This window comes from Boleophthalmus pectinirostris, unplaced genomic scaffold (assembly GCF_026225935.1).
Source record: "Boleophthalmus pectinirostris isolate CB_2022bp ecotype Guang Dong unplaced genomic scaffold, ASM2622593v1 HiC_scaffold_18, whole genome shotgun sequence".
Taxonomy (NCBI): domain Eukaryota; kingdom Metazoa; phylum Chordata; class Actinopteri; order Gobiiformes; family Gobiidae; genus Boleophthalmus; species Boleophthalmus pectinirostris.
In genome coordinates, this window is record NW_026571133.1 from 41,758,927 (window position 1) to 41,777,955 (window position 19,029).

Here is a 19,029-nt window from a genome sequence, read left to right on the forward strand (position 1 = left end):
TCCTAATGCTGCGAGGACAGACGGTTTCCACGAATTGAAAGCGGCTGATGAATCAGGCTAATACAATATACCTGTACAAAACACAAATTTTACTTAAATACATGGGGAAAAATCGGACACTGGCTCTTTAATACCCAGAGTTTTTTTTGCAGAAGATATTATGAATAGGCCTAATTACAGTCTAAATGTGTTCTTCTATCCAATCTGTACCTGCACAAAATCAGATTTGAAGTAAACATGTTTAAACTGACTGTTTCCGTACTATGCCAGGTCTAAAACAGGACTGAATAAGGTCCATTCTAGACCTTCAGAACTGAGCTTGGGTTGTATAATATTTTGCAATTAAGACTAAATCACAGAGTTAGAGCAGATATTAAATCAGAAATGATGGTTTGCAATTAAAACATGACCAATAAACCATTCATAAACACAATTGCATTACTTGCCTGAGAAATCACAATTTTGCATTTTTTATCCAGTGTTAATATTGTTGACTAAAACAAAACAAAGGCATTTTTTATCCAAATTGTGCAGGTTTTTGTGTAGCCCTTTCTTTATCATCCTGCTCTCTAAATGTTTCTTTTCACATGATTTTCTTGCTCCAGTCTCAAATTAGTATAGCAGACTTTTTTTTTTTCCCCAATCAAAAAACCTTGCATCCAGTTGGCAGAATTGAATTTCTCTTTTGCTTTGGATCCTACGAATCACGGGGATCTTACGAACATCTCAAATTGGTAGTTTTCACACCTTTGTAATAATACTGTTTCTCTTCTTTCTTGTCAGGATGCCGGAACACCCCGAGTTTGAGCGTGCCGGGCAGCATCCGGGCCTGCAGGTCTGGAGAGTGGAGAACTTTGACCTGGTCCCTGTGCCTCAGAACCTGTATGGAGGCTTCTACACCGGGGACGCCTACCTCATCCTCAACACCATCAAACAGAGGTCTGGAGCTCTGCAGTACGACCTGCACTTCTGGCTCGGTATGTACACAAGAAGTGGCGAAACACAGCTTGAATATTGTGAACTAAGTAAAAAGTGAACATAGTGACTAAAGTTATGACTAAAAGGAATAATACCACAAGTGAGTAAAAGGAACAGACACTAGATCCATGTTTCCCCAGTTTCAATCCCAGAAAAACAAACTTGACCATAAATAAACTCTGTCCAAGAGCATGTCTGCGTAACATCAATATTTAAAGTAAAAATTCAATAAAAAAAAAAAAAAAGACTAAAAATAGACTTAAACTTTAAAGGATTATTTGACAAAATCATACAGAGCCCCTTTTTTTTTTTTTTAGGGCTTATAAACTAATGAATTCATTATCACCAACAATAATTTTTCTTCCTTTAGCACAGTTTTTATTATTTATTTTTTTAAATTGTAAAGGTCTGTTGTTCACTGGCTTTTATTTTGAAAAAGTCCATTGTGAGAGAGCCTAGAATGTTGTTTACTTTTTAATTCATTAATTGATTTTGCGTCTAACATGCGATCAATTATGATTAATCACAGGAGCTCATGTGATTAATGCGATTCATATTTTTTATTTTTGCTCAGCCCTAGTTTTTTTGCAAACTGGTTTTAATTGTAGGTCCTGACTACCACAAATGAGGAGCTCAAGTATAAACAACTTTTGTATTCGTCACAGTAATACAATTTCTAAAATTCTTGATTCTCTGTATCAATTTTGATTCCACAATAATAAAAAAAACCAAAAAACTACCACAATGCATAATACACAGTTTTATAGTTCTAATATGAATTATAACCATTTTGTAACTATCTAATATTTGTGTCAATACATGTTTCTTTTTCAGTGTCTGATAGTAGCTCAAAGTGTATGATTATCTTGGTATCAACTTTAACAACTCTGCTTTACAATATTTGATTTGAAGGAGTTCTAAGTACATTGATAGGTAAGGATTGTAGATAGGGATGTAACAATAACCGAAATATCATGATATCGTATCGTCAAAGTTCTCACAATAATATCGTGGATCATCACAATATATCAAATTACAAGTCTCTTTGCGTAAATGAAGAGTTATGGTGCAGCAATAGCTAAAAGACAGAGGGAAACTACATAGACCATGATCCTCTGCTCCATTTCAGTGCAGACTACAAAAAGAAATAACAGTTCTAAGCACCTGGTTTAGTTCTGGTTCAGTCCTGGTTTAGTCCTGGTTTGGTCCTGGTTAAGTCCTGGTTTAGTCCTGGTTCAGTCCTGGTTTAGTCCTGGTTTAGTCCTGGTTTGGTCCTGGTTTAGTCCTCAGTTCAGTCCTGGTTTAGTCCTGGTTTAGACCTGGTTTAGTCCTGGTTCAGTCCTGGTTCAGTCCTGGTTCAGTCCTGGTTTAGTCCGTATACTGCGCAAAAGTTCTGCATTTTGGCTTGCTGATTGTTATTTGACAATCAGCCAGAGTTATTTTGGTGAGAGTAACTTAAAGTAATGCAATTTTCGTGTATTTCCTTACATTTTAAATGCAGTAATGTAACAAATTTCTTTAAAATGACAGAAACAAGTCATAAATAACACATTACAGTTTTGAAGTAACTTGCCCAACAGTGCCACTACTAAACAACTTTTACTTCAAAACTACTTCAATAATAATTTCAGCTGTTTACTAATTCAAAATGTTTACCAAAATCCACCTTAATACACTTAACAAACACATGATTTTTATTGATGCTTGCCAGACGATCGCCTCTCCGATAAGCAGATGTTGTGTAATGTTCCTGTCTGACCGGGGATTTAGAATGCTTTTGAGGTTTCATGCTGAGAGCTTAAACAGTGATCAATGTGTGAGTGAGGGGATTTCAAGTTTGAATACAGATCACATATCACAACAGCTGCCTCAGAAAGTTCCACACCAGATGAATAAACAATACACCAGTCTAACAGGCCCATGGTCTATTGATACTAATCGATTCTAAACTAGTATTGAAACCAGATTCTTATCGATACAAAAAAAGTTACCTTGACAGGACAGAAATTAATCTTTGAATAGTTTTAGAATGATCTTGAGCTGCATCAGAACACGTATGAGAGCACATGGACTAGTATACGCCCACATGGACCACTATAGAACCCACTGAGGGATTACGCACATATAAGACCACATGGGAACTAGGACTGGGTATCATTATGACGATGCATACCTCAATACATAGGCCATGATATGATTTGTATTTTGATACAGTAAGCTTTCAAAATCATAGCTGTGATACTAAACCTCTTCTTGTGCAAAGTCCATATGAAACACCCATTTTCATCATCAAAACATTGAATATGTCGAATGTGTTACATAAATTAGTTTCCTTCCTTTAAACAAGCAACAAAACTGTAGCAAAATAATTCAGTAAAATACACCAAAAAATACTCTTGGGGATATTGATACAACAGCTCACGATATCGAAACTGTATCAGCATATTAAACCATGCAATATATCGATATTTTAGTAATTTTGCTCCTAATGGGAAAATAAAAGAAAGTACTACAATTTAATGTTGAAAATGGCATTCTATTGTCTGAAGAAATTTACCTTTGTAGTATCAAAATCTGTATTCAGTATCTCTAAGTCTGTTCCTATAGTAGGCCTATAGTTTAAATGACAACTACAGATACATTGAAGTTGTTAGAAGGGTGCTTCATTGTGGAGAAAAAAAATAAAAAAATCATTACCACAATCATTTGGGTTATAACCAATGATTAATATGAACTTTAACCATTAAGCAAAATGCTGGTAGATTTCCAGTCTAACTACTAAAACTTTTAACACTAGTCACTTTGGCCAGTTGCAATGTGTGTATTGTGTATGTATTGTGTTTATTCTTAGGTATATATGTATATATGTATATATGTATATATGGAAAAACTGACTTCAGTTTATATGAAATATAAATCATTTAAACAAGGAAGACTACAAAATCTAAAATGGCTAGTTAATGAAAGTCTTTGTGGAAATACTAGTTAGTGAGTTAGTGTTGTAAACAGACTGGTCATAGTGGTCAGTGAGCAGGCCTGGTCATAACTGAAATCATGATTATTTCAAAGGGAAAAGTTTATCATGATTTTTATTCACTGATTAGTCAAATTCTGTGACAGAAATTTGCTTTGCTCCACATTTTGAAAATCAGAACCATACCATTACACACCACAACAGAATGTTTTAACAGTGTCGTTGATATCACTGTTCCATCTATAAAAAACAAAATTCAAAACATGTTTATAGTTATTGATTTTATTTTATTAGATTATTACACTTAGACAATACATTTTTCATAACCATTTTCAAATTTGTTGCACTTTGTACTTGGCATCTGATGAACTGTAAAAAATAAATTGATTCTGAGCTGATTTCAAAACCACATGGCCTTTTTTTTTTGGAGACGCACTAAGATGGAACCTGGCAGCCATTTTACCCTCATTGATCTCATGTGCTTTTAGGCCCCATCGATGATTAAAAAAAACACTGTCTCATAAAGAGGACATGATGTAACCCAGGCCAAACAAAGCGATACATCCCGTAATGTAGCAGCACTAAATGACTGTAGCCGTGGCAGAGTCAGTGTGTCTGTAGTGATCACCAGCCCGCCTCTCTGCAGGTGACCACTGCACCCAGGACGAGAGCGGCTCGGCGGCCATCTTCACGGTGCAGATGGATGATTACCTGGGGGGAAAGCCCATCCAGTACAGAGAGGTGCAGGGTCACGAGTCCAAGACCTTCCTGGGGTACTTCAAGTCTGGCATCAAGTACATGGTGAGTACTGCCCTAGAGGTGTATTATGTGGAACTGACACATTTAATATGTTAGGAGTATTATGAATTTTGTCAGAAGAAACACATATTTTTAACCAGTATTAATGACAGATCTTTTACACTATCTGATAGAGTTAAGCTTTATGGAAACGTTCAAACTTTCTAGTTGAGTGATGTAATTGTTGAAGGTTTTTTTTTGTGGAGTTGATGGATGATGGAGATTGAGTACTGGATGGGGAACTACTTTAGAACTATCATTGCTTGCAAATTGTAAATAGAACGATTATAATTCTTGTTTAATTGTATGTACAATGATGATCTTAACTCTTTAATAACTGTTTCCACTGTGTGCTGTGCCCTCTGTCCAACAGAAAGGCGGTGTGGCGTCAGGGTTCAAACATGTGGTCACAAATGAGGTCATCGTGCAGCGGGTGCTCCAGGTCAAAGGTCGGCGTGTTGTCAGGGCGACAGAGGTGCCGGTCAGCTGGGACAGTTTCAACCAGGGAGACTGCTTCATCCTGGACCTGGGCAGCGTGAGCCTCTCATGTTCACTCACAGTAACATCACAGCACAAGGCCGTGCTTTAACTCTGTTGTACTGTTGACCACAGGAGATCTACCAGTGGTGCGGCTCCCAGAGTAACCGCTTCGAGAAGCTCAAGGCCACTCAGGTGGCCAAGGGCATCCGTGACAACGAGCGCAGTGGGCGGGCCCGAGTGTACGTGTGCGAGGAGGGGGTGGAGAGAGAGAAGATGCTGGAGGTGTGTGTCATTCACACAGATAACATTCACTAAAGCACTACTACAGTCCAGACTCCTGTAGTGTGTGTGCTGATGTCTGATGGTTTCTGATGTTGTGTGTGTCCAGGTGTTAGGCCCCAAACCAGACCTGCCTGAAGGAGCCTCTGACGACATCAAGGCCGACGCCTCCAACAGGAAGAGAGCCAAACTCTACAAGGTCACTGCACAACTCATCTGGATTAGTAAAGCTGTCTGTGTAGGAGGTGGTGGGGAAACATTCATTTTAATATGAGTAACCTTCTTTTAACAAGACTGGACAGAAGACATCTTTCTCATAGACAGAATTACACCACACATACACAGAACAAAATTCTAATTGTAGAGATAATAATAAATCCTGTTAATAATGCATGTATGTAATATAAAATGAAGATACAGTATGAAAAGTGCTTCATGTTTGCTTGTGGTGAAGGCGTCGTTATTCTAAAGTAAACCCTCACGCAGGTGTCTGATGCGACTGGGGACATGGCCATCGCTCTGGTGGCTGCAGAGAACCCGTTTGCTCAGAGCGCTCTGGAGTCTGGAGACTGCTTCATCCTGGACCACGGCTCCGACGGCAAGATCTTTGTTTGGAAAGGTTTGTAATACCTGAATCGACTACCCTCTGGTTCATGGACAAATGCTTAACTCACTACACCACGCACAACCACATGGACTAATGACATAACTTTTACAAATCATTGTAGGGTTTAAAATGACATCACAACTTTCTATTGGCCACTGATATTTGATAAAAGCAGCGGTCAGCTAAAATGAATTTTGTTAAAACGCTAATACTTAGGTTCAACAGTTGTGATTTTTTACCTTTTCACCTTTAGAATATCACGTTATGAATTCATGGGTATCAGCTTCCTGCTCTAGGCGTCATTTTAAGGACTTGTTGTTTTGAGGACATTCTAAAACCCATTGATAGGGAGAACTGGCTCTTGTCCCCCATCTGAATCTGAAACCTCTAATACCAATCTAAACCTTCTGTCCTTTCTCGCAGGTAAAGATGCCAACATGGACGAGCGTAAGGCGGCCATGAAAGCAGCCGACGAGTTCATAAAGAAGATGGGCTACCCCAAACACACGCAGGTGCAGATCCTGCCGGAGATGGGAGAGACTCCGCTCTTCAAACAGTTCTTCAAAAACTGGAGGGACAAGGACCAGACGGAGGGCCTGGGCGTGGCTTATATCGCCAACTCCATCGCCAAGATCGAGAAGGTCCCGTTCGACGCCGCCTCCCTGCACGAGTCTGAGGCCATGGCGGCACAGCACGGCATGGTGGACGACGGCAGCGGAGAGAAACAGGTGACAGACACTATCAATACTAGAGATGAGCAATATATCAGTTACAATTTTGGTGTAGGTTTTTCTGGATATTACTGTATTTTCCACACTATAGGAGCTCTGGATTATAAGGTGCACTGTCAATGAATTTTCAAACTTTTTTCACATATAAACTGCACCGGACTATAAGGTGCATTAAATGAAACACAACAGTTAGATAAGTCAGTCAAACTTTATTGAACGCGTTCACAATAACTCAACTTTGTTCAATTGTAACGAGTAAAAAAAAATCCTGTCTGAGACGCTAAATTGTTAGTATATTCACAATAACTCATAATTGTTCAAACAGTTGGTGATTTCGGTGTCCAGCACACCCACATCCCTCTCGTCATTATTTGAATCAGTGTGGTTCCTGTTCCCTGGAGTTCAGTTCAGTGATGATTCTGGTCTTAATGACAGCTCGGACCACAGTTGATACTGATCCTTAGCCCGGGCGTCCACGATCCATTGGCAGATCGTGGCGTAAGTGGCTCGGCGCTGTCTCTCTGTCTTGGTGAATGTGTGTTCTCCTTCTCTCATCCACTGCTCCCATGCAGCTCGCACTTTCACTTTAGAACAGCCTTGAGTTTAAAGTGGGCGTTGTGAGCGTGTCTCTTGACAGGTGCATTTTGATATTAAAAGGAATGACAGTGTGTATTACTCCTGATGCTCCTGACTACAGGAGCCATAATGCTGCAAGTGGTGCGGCTTTGTTGTTTACTAAAGTCGCACTAAGACACCCCAATAAATTCATTTATAAGGTGCTCTGGATTATAAGGCACACAGTTGTTTTTGATGAAATTAAAGGCTTTTTTTAAGAGGAAAATATGGTAAACTGATATTTGGCTCCGATTTGAACAGACTCACAAGAAAAATGGAAATAGAAATAAAAAACATGGCTGTATATTTACATCATTGTGCAAAATAAATAGTTATAAATTGTGAACTTTATTTTAACTTTAACATTTTTGGCCTTGTTGTGGATTTAAATATCTGAATATCTGTATTGGCAAATATTGGTTATATCCAATATTATTTTATTAAGTGTTTCTATGTCTCCATGGGGTCATATAATGTATAAAAACAACTGTAGTTTAGACCTCCACAATTTTCACAGTTCATATTCTGCAAACTACAACAGAGAAAATCATGCAGTTTGTTTTATTTTGATTATTGTGATAAATTATTGTTGTGAAAACCTGAGCACTGTATCTATAAAAAGCCAATTTGACATGATACAATCCTGACTTGTTTTTCCAGATCTGGCGTATCGAGGGCTCAGACAAAGTGCCCGTGGACCCATCTACCTATGGACAGTTCTATGGAGGAGACAGTTACATCATCCTGTACAACTACAGCCACGGAGGACGCCGCGGACACATCATCTACATGTGGTGGGTCTCACTCAAGTACCAATACAACAATAGGACAGTAAGCCTGAACTGTGATGAGAAGGCCTTATGATCATTCTGTTTTCAGTTTCAACAAGTGGGTTTAAGTTAGTGCTGTAGTTTTACTCTAAGACCCCGTTTATACTGAAACAAATCCGTGTATCACCGTATGGGAAAGATCTGCGTCCACACACGTTGTTTCTGTGTCCGCAAGCCTTCCCTATCCACACAGCTTTGAGCATATTTGTTTATATTTTAGAGAGACAAAACTTAAAAACGCATGGATAATTTGCTTAAACTGAGGGCTCAAAAAACAGTTCGCTATTGTGCACTGATGCAGTTCAGCTTCTGTCAGACTAAAGGACACGACTCAGTGGATTATATATGTGTTCTTTCTGTGACAGAGGGGTGTTCTGCTGATGGTGAGTCTGTTCTGATCTTCTGTCGTGTTGGAGATGGTTCATGTTAAACTTTTCAGAGATTATACATCTGCAGGTTGTACACACAGACCATATTTATGAATATATGGTAGCCTCTTAGCGTTTTGGCAGTGAATTAGTTAGACCTTCATCAGCTATTCAGTGTTTTCAGGCGTCCACACAGTGCCAGATCAGATCTGTACTCAGATGAATTCATGGGAGCTGGCGGCACAAAATTGTTCCATCTCTGGAGCCATTTTTAATCAGATTAGTGTGGACGAACACTGCATCCACAACGAAAATGACTCGAATATGTACTAGTGTGGACGGGGCCTAAGTGGACTCAGTGGCGTCAAACTGGTGAACAAATACATTCCCGGTTGCTTAAATAACTCACTTTACTGTTACTGTTTTATAGTATTGATTGCATTGAAGTTATCATATAAAAATACAACGCCGATGCAAAGGTCTCAAAGTTGATTTATACATAAATTGGAGAATTAAAGGTCCTATATTACACAAAACTGTCTCTTGTGAGCTTTAAGCCATGTTATTGTGTTATTACCACCAAATCACCAAATGCATCTCCAAAGCTCAAAATACTCTGTTCCAACTTGTGGTGTCATGAAGCTGTAGTTTTGGGGTCAGCCCTGTGTTCCCTCAGTTCTATGTTTCCTCATTTCTAAGATTTTCCTTATTTCTACGATTTTTCTCTCTAATTACTCTAATTCAAGTCATTCTTATTTTTATTCCGCATTTAAAAGGATGATTCAGAGTCATTTCAACCTAGGATCATTTGCACCATGACCTCTACATTACATCTGTAGTCAACTGTTGCTGGAGAATAGGTTGGGTATAATTGACCAAATTGGGAGAAATGGGGATAAAATTTGATACTAAAATTGATGATAAGGGAACAAAGGCCCTAATTTTGTGGGGAAAAGAAAACTTAAGAAAAAAATCTTAGAAATGAGAGAACATAAGGCCTCCTGTAGTTTCAAGTAACTTTTACCTTTAGTTTAGTAGAGGTTGGCAATTCTAGGGGTGAAAATATCCAAATGATTTCAGTGAATGTGTATTAGGGTCTGGTCAAGCGATAATGGAGGGAAACGGGCAGATTTTTGACATTCAAATGTCTCTTATTCAGAAACTAGAGGGACTATTGAAATAAGTAAAGTATCAGAATGTAGGAAAGAGTTACACTCCAACAGGGTCAAGTTAAACCTGTGATATTCTTTCAAGTTGTTGACAAAAAAAAAAAAAAAAAAACTCATGTCGGTAACGGAGGGAATGAAATATGCAGCACTTTTTGGGCAATAAATCCAAACAGTGATAACTCTTGGTTCTCACTTCCATATCCTTAACAAACTGGTTTGAATATTTGCTTCATATAGTTTTCTACCATATGGTACAAGATTAGGTTGAAAAACCTCTTACTTTTTGAGTCATGAGATTTTTTATTTAGAAAAGTCATGGATAACGGAGGGAAAAGTAACGGAGGGAAAATTATGCAAACAAGTAGAAGGTGCATGATTTTGCATATTTTGTCGCGTTTTTCTTCTGAATACTTTAATATTACTTCAAAATGAAAGGAAACTATTTCTATAAAATATGTCAGTCCTTCCAAGCAAATTTTTATCATTTTAAATAAATTTTTTTTGAAAAATCATGTACCTTCATCAACAGTTCAAAGATGGAATAACACAAGATATGATGAAATACATCCATTTATTTGACATGATTTGCAGGTCTTTGAAATTTGGGAAATAATTTTTGTTCCATGTTTCATACATGGTCTGTTTAAAACGTATGGAACTTTAGAACCAAAAATGGTACAGAAAAAAGGTAAACTGTTTCATAAACTAGAGTACATATGTATCTGTTCAATACATTTTTATATCAGATGCATTAACTTGAATTTTTTGCCTTGTTGTTTACTTCTGCTTGACCGGGCCCATTACCACATGACATCACGAGGTGGAACAGAGTGTTTTCAGTTTGAGAGAAGAACTCAGCCTAAATCTGCAGGGTTTGTGTGTTAAACATGTGTGAATGAAACAAAACACAACTCCAGGTCTTTATGTAACGAGGAAACAAGTTTATAACATAGATCCGAACATGGTGTAATATGGAGGACATGGATGTTTTTTTGTGGGGCAGAGAGAGAGAAATAACAAGTACATGGTGAAAAGCAGGTGGCAGTTCTTTCTCCAGAAAAGTGACATATTACACCTTTAACTGCTCGGTCTGTTCTGTGGTGTGTGTGCAGGCAGGGCTCAGACTCCAGTCAGGACGAGATCGGAGCGTCGGCCATCTTGGGCGCTCAGCTGGACGAGGAGCTGGGGGGCGGGCCTGTCCAGGTAACGCCACTATGTACTAAATCACCGTACCCACGTTTATATACGACACCCATACACGCAGTACTGCAGTATCTCAGGCTCCTCCTCCTGACCTCTGACCTGTCCATGTCACTTCCTTTGTCCCTCTGCTTCTTTTTCTTCTTTTTTGTTTTTGTTTTCAATCCTGTGCCGTGTCTCCAGGTTGTTGGTGCCCCCATAACCACGCAGGTACCTCCGTGTTCACTCATTTGTGGCAACTTCACTAACTCTCGCTACGTTTACATGCACAGTAATCCCATTACTTACTGATTAAAGAATCGGTGAGAACACTTTTGCGCAGTCTACATGTTACAAGTTACAAAGCACAACAGTTATGTATGGGGGAGTACGAAATGTTCAGGGGTGTTTAGTATTTTTTTTATAGTTACTTGCCTCTCCCATAGCTCAGTCTAACACAGTGAAGATTTAATGTAGTGAATTAAACAATAAACACAGTTCCTTACACAGACCACGTTTACATGATGTTTTTAAATTCTGAATTAAATAGATTGGAATTTAAATATTCTCCTTCGAGTTTACATGGAAATAATAATTCTGAATTGCAGTTTACATTGAAAACACATTAAATCGCCTTTATTTAATTGTGCTCAGCTTCTGGGGGTGGGTTACTTCAGCTGCTACCGTCTTTTTTCGGTCTGATGATAATTAAACAGCAGCTGGAGAATTCTCTCAACACATTTTACTGCTTGCAGCTGAGGAAGAGAAGGGAAGAGTGTCAGAGAAGGGAGGAAGAAGCAGAGGCGGCGTTACCATTAGACAAAAGTAGGCGGCTGCCTAGGGCTTCCAAACCTGAAGGGGCCCCCAACCAGTTGCCCTAATGGCCGAGGCCTCAGAGCAATTAAATTTTCTCTCAATATGACTTTAAATGAGAGTTGTTTACTTTTAAACAATAATTATAAAAAAAAAAAATCATCATCATATGTAATGGATGTAAACAGAATTGTACTAGCAAAAAAAAAAAAACTACTTTCAGCTCTGGTTAGACAAGTTTCCAATCCACCATAATTCAAATAAATAGAAAGTCGCATGTCTCAAGAACAATGGGGAAAACAGACATTAAGTATATTACAAAAGACACAACAAAAAAACGATACATTAGGGCCCCCAAATTGCTAACTCCACCACTGAGTAAAAGACAAACTGAGTCAACGGCTGCTCTACCTCAGTGCACTTTCATTATTTGTAGTTCTTCCGGTGCACTTGTTAAAAGAAATTGTTCTGGCTCAAGACCAACATTTGCTCTGGGCCGCCATCTTGCAGTGCGTCATCACGTCAGAACAACCCAACGAGCATGTGCTGAACGACCAGAATTATTTTTAAGGAGAATAAATGTTTACATGATCAAGGAATAAATTAATTTGGCTATAAAATCGGAATAAACCACCCACTTACTTATTAAGTTTAGTTCCAAATATTCATTTTCATTAGGAATTAAGTGTTTACACGGTCTATTTAAAGCAGAAATATTTTTTACTTTAAATTAAATTATTTTTATTTGGAATTAAAGCTCTCATGTAAACGTGCCAATTGTTTCTTACCCTCCGCAGTTGAGCGTCTCTCCTAGTCTTGTCAATAAATAGCTTAGGAGAACATTGAATTGTGACTTTTCTCGGGATTGCAAGTAAATTTGTGATTTATGTTTTCAAATCAAGATAACCTCGAGTTAAAATGCAAGATTCTGCGAAATGTTTAAATAACTTGTTTACGGTTTATAAAGCTTCAGAAATCAATTTGAAATACAATTCTAGGTCTTGTGGTCATTAGTCATCACGTAGCTGATTAACTAAGCTTTCAAAAGTTTAATATTATTTTTCTGGAATGTTTGCGGGAAAAAGTAACTAGAACCAGGGTTGAGCGGCCACTGTTGAGCTCAATTAGATTTGAAAGACGACAGAAATCTGAACCGAAAAAACTAATCGCCATTTGTTCACAGAGATCACAAAAAATGACTGTGCAGCCCGAGTCAGTGTTCTCCAATTGTGCCACTCCGCTTAGAGGAATTTGAATAATCCCCACTCCCAAATCAGAGTTCTGTGTTCATGTCTAATTTGGAATCCTGTTATAATCAGATTAGGGTTGGAATTGTGTTTTCTTTACGTGCATGTAAACGTACACACTGTCGGACTAACTCATCTCATGCTCACTCCCTCATTTCCCTTTCACTTTGAAGGAGACACATCGACAAAACACACACCCAGAGTAGTTTTTTATTTAGTTATATTCACACATGCTTAAAGGCGCTGTACCTGATTTATATTGTGTTAAAATGTGAAAAACACAACACTTTAAACAGTTTGCAGTGGTCCAGACTCATTCCTCTCTTGCTTTATATATTCCAAGAATCATACTTATTCACCATGATGAGATTAGAAACGCTTTTCACAACACCAGTGCAGAGTTTTGCAGTAACGGTAATGCTATCAACAACTAGAATGCTAACGTGCATTCCCGATTATATGGAAGATAGTTTGTCCCATCAAATTTTGAATTTAAAATACCACTGAATTTCTGACCTTGAATTTTTCTAACTCTGATAATACACGTTTGAGTCATTTTTATTCTGAAGTATACATTTTCAATGTTTTTAAAAATTCTAAATAAAAGAATTCACCTTTTAAATAATTAGCAATAGGCTCTTTTCAACGCTTATGTCACAAACAGGAAGACATTTGGAAAAAGCGATGACAAGCGATAAGCATGACACGCCCCTTTTCCTGGGACTGTACGACTCACACCTCAGTGGCGGAAAAAGTCGACCGAGCAAGGATTCTGAGTCAGAATCCAAGATGGCTATGCCCACTGTGACATGGAAACTGTTTTCATTGTGTTTGGACACTTTGGTAGTTTAAATGACAGTCACTCGTATCACTGCCTGTGGGTCTGGTAGTCGGTGTTGTGGTGAGGCCAATATTGAACAAACACTTGATTTAACGGGCGTTAACGTCCCTGAGGTTGTAACAGAAGAGAAATCATAATATAAAATGAAGTGGAAATTTCAAAAATGAAATTAATTAAAGTGCCAGCGCTTTCATGAGATGAGGGAAGAGTCATAATCATAATCCACGTAGTCTGACACGAGAAACATAAGACAAAGCTTCAAGCTCGGACGTGACGTCAAATCCGAGGTCCAAATCTACAAAAAATGAGAAAATGTCCCATTTCTAAACTGACACACAACTCTGAGCGCACTGGGTACATGTGATTGGAAGAGATGAGGCGCCAAATTCCAGATGATTCCAAACGTCTGCAGTCTTCATTTGACCACTGATCACATTTACTTCAACAGGTTTGATCACAGACGGTCAGCGAGCCCAGTGTTGGTAACTACACCGGAAGTTGCCGTGGCATGTTTCCAGCGTTTTTCTGGTTTGTGACGTAAGCGTGAATAGAGCCAGTTGATCATGTGCGAGTGAGGAGGACAGAGGTGGCTGTTTCTTATTTCCTTTTTTGTCTGTAGGGGGAGTTTACTGTTAAGAAATCAAAGAGGTGAGGTTTTAATGAGGCTTATTCAGACGAATCAATGTAGGGTTCTGTTCAGCATTTCCTACTTGTTACTCACCATGCATTCGGTTATCTTCTGACTCCAACTTGGAGCTCAGGTTTGACGTCACGTCCGAGCTTGAAGCGTATTATTATGTATCTCGTGTCAGACTTGGAGAGCCTCACCACAACATCAACTACCAGACCCATAGGCAGTAATACGGATGCAGTAAGGTATTGCAGTGATATGAGTGACTGAAATTGTCATTTAAATCACCAAAGTGTCCAAACACAATGAAAACACTTCATATTTACACGTCACTGTAGGCGGAGCCATCTTGGCTGCTGACTCAGAATCCTCGCTCGGTCGACTTTTTCTGCCACTGAGTTCCGAGTCGCGCCGTCCCAAGAGAAGGGGCATGTCGTGCGTGTCACTAGGCAACTTCCTCAGAAAACTGACTCAGAAGGATAATCGAACACAGGGTCAGTTAGATCGGAGCACTTTGGATCATGACTGATTTTGCCTTGGCATCTTGGATTTAAACACTGAAAATATATACATACAAATTCATCAACTGAAATTCAGATGAAAAAAATATTCAAGCACATTTTTTGAGAGTGAGAAATTCAACAGCTTTTAAAATTCAAAATCTGATGAAACAATGAATCTTCCATACAATTATCAGACAATAAAACACTTTAAAATTAGACACAGACAGGACACGGCGGACTTATTTTGACCTCAAGAGCTGTTTATATGATATATCTGTACTGAGAACACGTTTTACTCATGTAGAAAAAAATATATAAACCAGGTCCAGGGCCTTTAAGCAATCCTGTTACGATCAAGTTGAGCACTTTTGAACTCCATAAATCACTTTAGATACATATTTTGTCATAGCATGAAAGTGTGTGCGTATGTTTTTTGTTATGCCTGTTGTGCCATTGTTTCATGCTGTCATCGTACATAAAGTGACGTAGACCTTAAATTAAATTAGATACAAAATAACACATTGTTGATAGCTCTAGTGTTCTAAGAAATAGATCTTATATTCACAAATAACTATGGTTCATTATTGTTATTTGTTTTTTTTGTCTTCTTTGTAACTGGGTAAGTACATTGGAGTGACTGCAGAGCGCTGAGTCATTTTCCTACAGTACAATGGCGCCCTCTAGTGTCCACTTCAGCTATTGCAAACATGAATGTGGCACTGGAGATTTTTCAGTTCTGCTTTTATTTACAGCTCCCTCTGCAGACGAGTCACACACAGGACTACTCTTTTTACCTTAGTTATTTTAAAATATATTTTGTTTTATTTGATTAAAAAGCACGATCTGGTTACCGTAGTGACACCCTGTATATATCTATATCATCACAGAAATATACTTTTATACTATTAGAAAAAGAAAAACGATTTGATAACAGATTGTAACTAAACTGGAATTACATTTTCGGATACAATTTACAAAAAAAAAATTACAGTTTTGTTTGGGACATATGCTGGAGAATGAAAAAGTACTTGCGATGGTTTTGAATACAGTTAATACATTATAACAGTAATTAATGGGACTATTTTATCCTCTTGTTGTGTAACCATTTTAAACAAGTAAAATACAACTCCAGATTGTGTGAAAGATCAAAAAAGAAATACAGATTCCAAAGATACATACAAGTATCTATAAATTATCTATAACCAAGAGTAGAGCATAATAATACTGCAGGTACGACAGGTTTTCATGTTTTTTCTAATTCTGATCAGTTTAGTTTGTGGGAAAAAAAAGAAGAGAGAATTAACGGTCCTGTATTACACAAAATTGATTCTTGGGAGCTTTAAGTTATGTTAGAATGTTGTTGCTTCATAAAAACATGCCCAGAGTGTTTGTGTAATCCTTGCTACTTTTATTATTCGCTTATCTCCAAAGCTCAAAATGCGCAGTTCCACCTTGTGATGTCATGTAGTGGTAGTTTTCAAGTTAACACGTTTTGTTCAGTAGAGATTGGCAAGTTTAGGTCCGAAATCATCCAAATGATCCTAGTGAAGGTGTATGACATCATAAAGTGGAACACAGTGTTTTCTGTCTGAGAGAAAAACTCAGCCTAAATGTGCAGGGTTTGGGTGTTAAACATGTGAATGAAACAAAACACAACTCCAGGTCTGTTTGTGATGAGGAAACAACATTAGAAGACAGATCACAAAACAGAGTAATGTGGAGCCTTTATTTATGAAGATAATTACTGCATTTTTTGCATTGTGTTGTCTAAAACTTGTCAGATCCACTTTACTTCTTTCACTGACGCTGCTGTGGTTTGTGTGTCAGGTGCGTGTGGTGCAGGGCAAAGAGCCGGCTCACCTCATGAGCCTGTTCGGGGGGCAGCCCATGGTGGTGTACAGGGGGGGCACTTCCAGAGAGGGAGGCCAGAGCGCTCCAGCAGAGACCAGACTGTTCCAGGTCCGATCCAACTCTGCCGGACACACACGAGCTGTCGAGGTGAGACAACTGCACCACTCATGCTTATGAACATTCTACAACACATATCAGAAGGAGTTCAAATGACTTTCAGTCAGGATTTTTCTTCTCTTAATTTGACTCATTTTAACTTCAGAACAATGTACAATGTATGTATGAAATAAAGTAAAAACATATTGAAATGAGTCAGAAATACCTAGAAATTCTACATAATAAAATAATTTTAACAGGTTAAAACTATTCAAATGAAGAAAAGTGTAGTTAAGTTAAAATAGTTGAATATGTGCCATTGCTAATAGGAATACAATCTGCGGTCAGTTGTATTTAAATTGTATTTTAATATTACATTGTTATTAAAGCACATTAAATCACTTCATGTATTTAAACAGTGTTTATTATATTATTATTGTTACTGTAATAGTAATATTACAATAAACCCATGTGTTTCTGTGCAGGTTGAGGCCACTTCCTCTAACCTAAACTCCAATGACGCTTTTATTTTGGCGGGTCCCGGAGGCTGCTTCCTGTGGGTGGGGCAGGGCGCATGTGACACCGAAAAGCAGGGGGCGCTACAGCTGTGTGACATCCTGGGAGTGAGCCCCACAGAGCTGCCCGAGGGAGGAGAGAGCGGTAAGGGCTCGCCGCGGATCTATTGAAAAATCTGGATATGAGTCGCAAGCTTCATCTTCCTCTGCTCAGCTCAGCTCTGCTCTAGTTACTGTCACGTGGTAAACAAGACAGGTCTCCTTGAGCGCAGTGTGGCTGGTGGGCTGCCACGAGATGTTCCTAACCACTAAATGCTAAACTACAGACACATGTCACTGAGCTCGGCCATTTACTTAAAGTAGCGTTTGTGTTTGAGCCGCAGGGCGCAGGTGCCAGCTCATCACATTAAATGCAGCAGGACTCAGAAATTTGTCACATTTAAGTTAATGTTTAAAGGTGCGCTATGTGACTTTTGTGCTGTGGGATCCATGCCCTGCTTGTTTTGTTGGAGTTTTTATTGGTTGTCTGGAATGTTACACAGTATGGCATTAACATGTCTACCCTGTATTGTACATGTATTCTATGATTATGATCATGATGATGATGATGATGATTATTATTATTATTATTAGTAGTAGTAGTAGTAGTAGTAGTAGTAGTAGTAGTACCGTATTTTCCGCACTATTAGTCACTCTGGATTATAAGGTGCACTGTCATTAAATGGTCTATTTTCAAACTTTTTTCACAAAAAAAACGCACCGGACTTTAAACAAAACACAGCAGTTGGATGGGTCAGTGGGACTTTGTTTGGTTCGTTCACCGTGACTCTGGGCTTTGTTCAGTTGTGGCGTGTAGGGAGGGTGTGTCTGGGACCCCTGGATTGTCGGCGTGTTCGCAGTGACTCAGTTGTACAGTTGTGGCTCAGAGGGGCACATTACACTCGCTTTTTTGGTTCGTTCCTCCGTTCTGTTCCTCGTCGGCGTGGAGTGATGAGTGTGGCTGTGGGTGTTTTTCGTTGTGCGGTCGCTGTCTGCTCCGTGTGTGTTTGCGTGTTCTGCGGGTGGTGCGGATTTGTAGTTTACTGAAGTCGTGCTGGGACACCCGAGTGGATTCATGTATGGGGTGCTCTGGATTGCGGGGTGCGCGGCTGCTTTTTGATGCAGTTAGAGGCTTAAGAGCGCATCTTAATAACCTGGAAAATACGGTAGTAATAGTAATAGTAGTAGTAGTAGTAGTAGAAGTACTAGTAGTAAGTTATTTTACATTTTTATTTTCTTATAAAACATGCAGTATTACTGTCAGTGGGTTTACCTGGTGGCGTCACGTGCTTCATGTTATACTATGGAACATTCCAGGCAAAGCACTAACATCTCCATGGGGTCAAGGAAGTGGAAGACTCTCCACCTGAAAAGTTACTTAGTCTTCTAACCTTCCAAAATCTCACAGATAGCCAACAGTCAGTGAGTGCAGGTCAATAACTTAAGAGTGGCTCTAATAATTCTAAAGCCCAGTTCAAACTCTGA

The 19,029-nt window shown here is 38.8% G+C and overlaps 1 protein-coding gene across 1 annotated transcript in view; it reads left to right on the forward strand.

The window, feature by feature from the left end:
* Positions 1–19,029, forward strand: part of gsna (gelsolin a) — a 51,439-nt gene that overhangs the window by 25,496 nt on the left and 6,914 nt on the right. Inside the window, exons 2-12 of the mRNA XM_020919267.2 lie at positions 784–977; positions 4,599–4,753; positions 5,124–5,285; positions 5,363–5,512; positions 5,619–5,708; positions 5,996–6,128; positions 6,540–6,844; positions 8,123–8,256; positions 10,942–11,032; positions 16,871–17,041; positions 17,476–17,650. Coding sequence (XP_020774926.1) covers positions 785–977; positions 4,599–4,753; positions 5,124–5,285; positions 5,363–5,512; positions 5,619–5,708; positions 5,996–6,128; positions 6,540–6,844; positions 8,123–8,256; positions 10,942–11,032; positions 16,871–17,041; positions 17,476–17,650 — 1,759 coding nt within the window. The 5' untranslated portion in view covers position 784. The remainder of the gene's footprint in view (positions 1–783; positions 978–4,598; positions 4,754–5,123; positions 5,286–5,362; positions 5,513–5,618; positions 5,709–5,995; positions 6,129–6,539; positions 6,845–8,122; positions 8,257–10,941; positions 11,033–16,870; positions 17,042–17,475; positions 17,651–19,029) is intronic.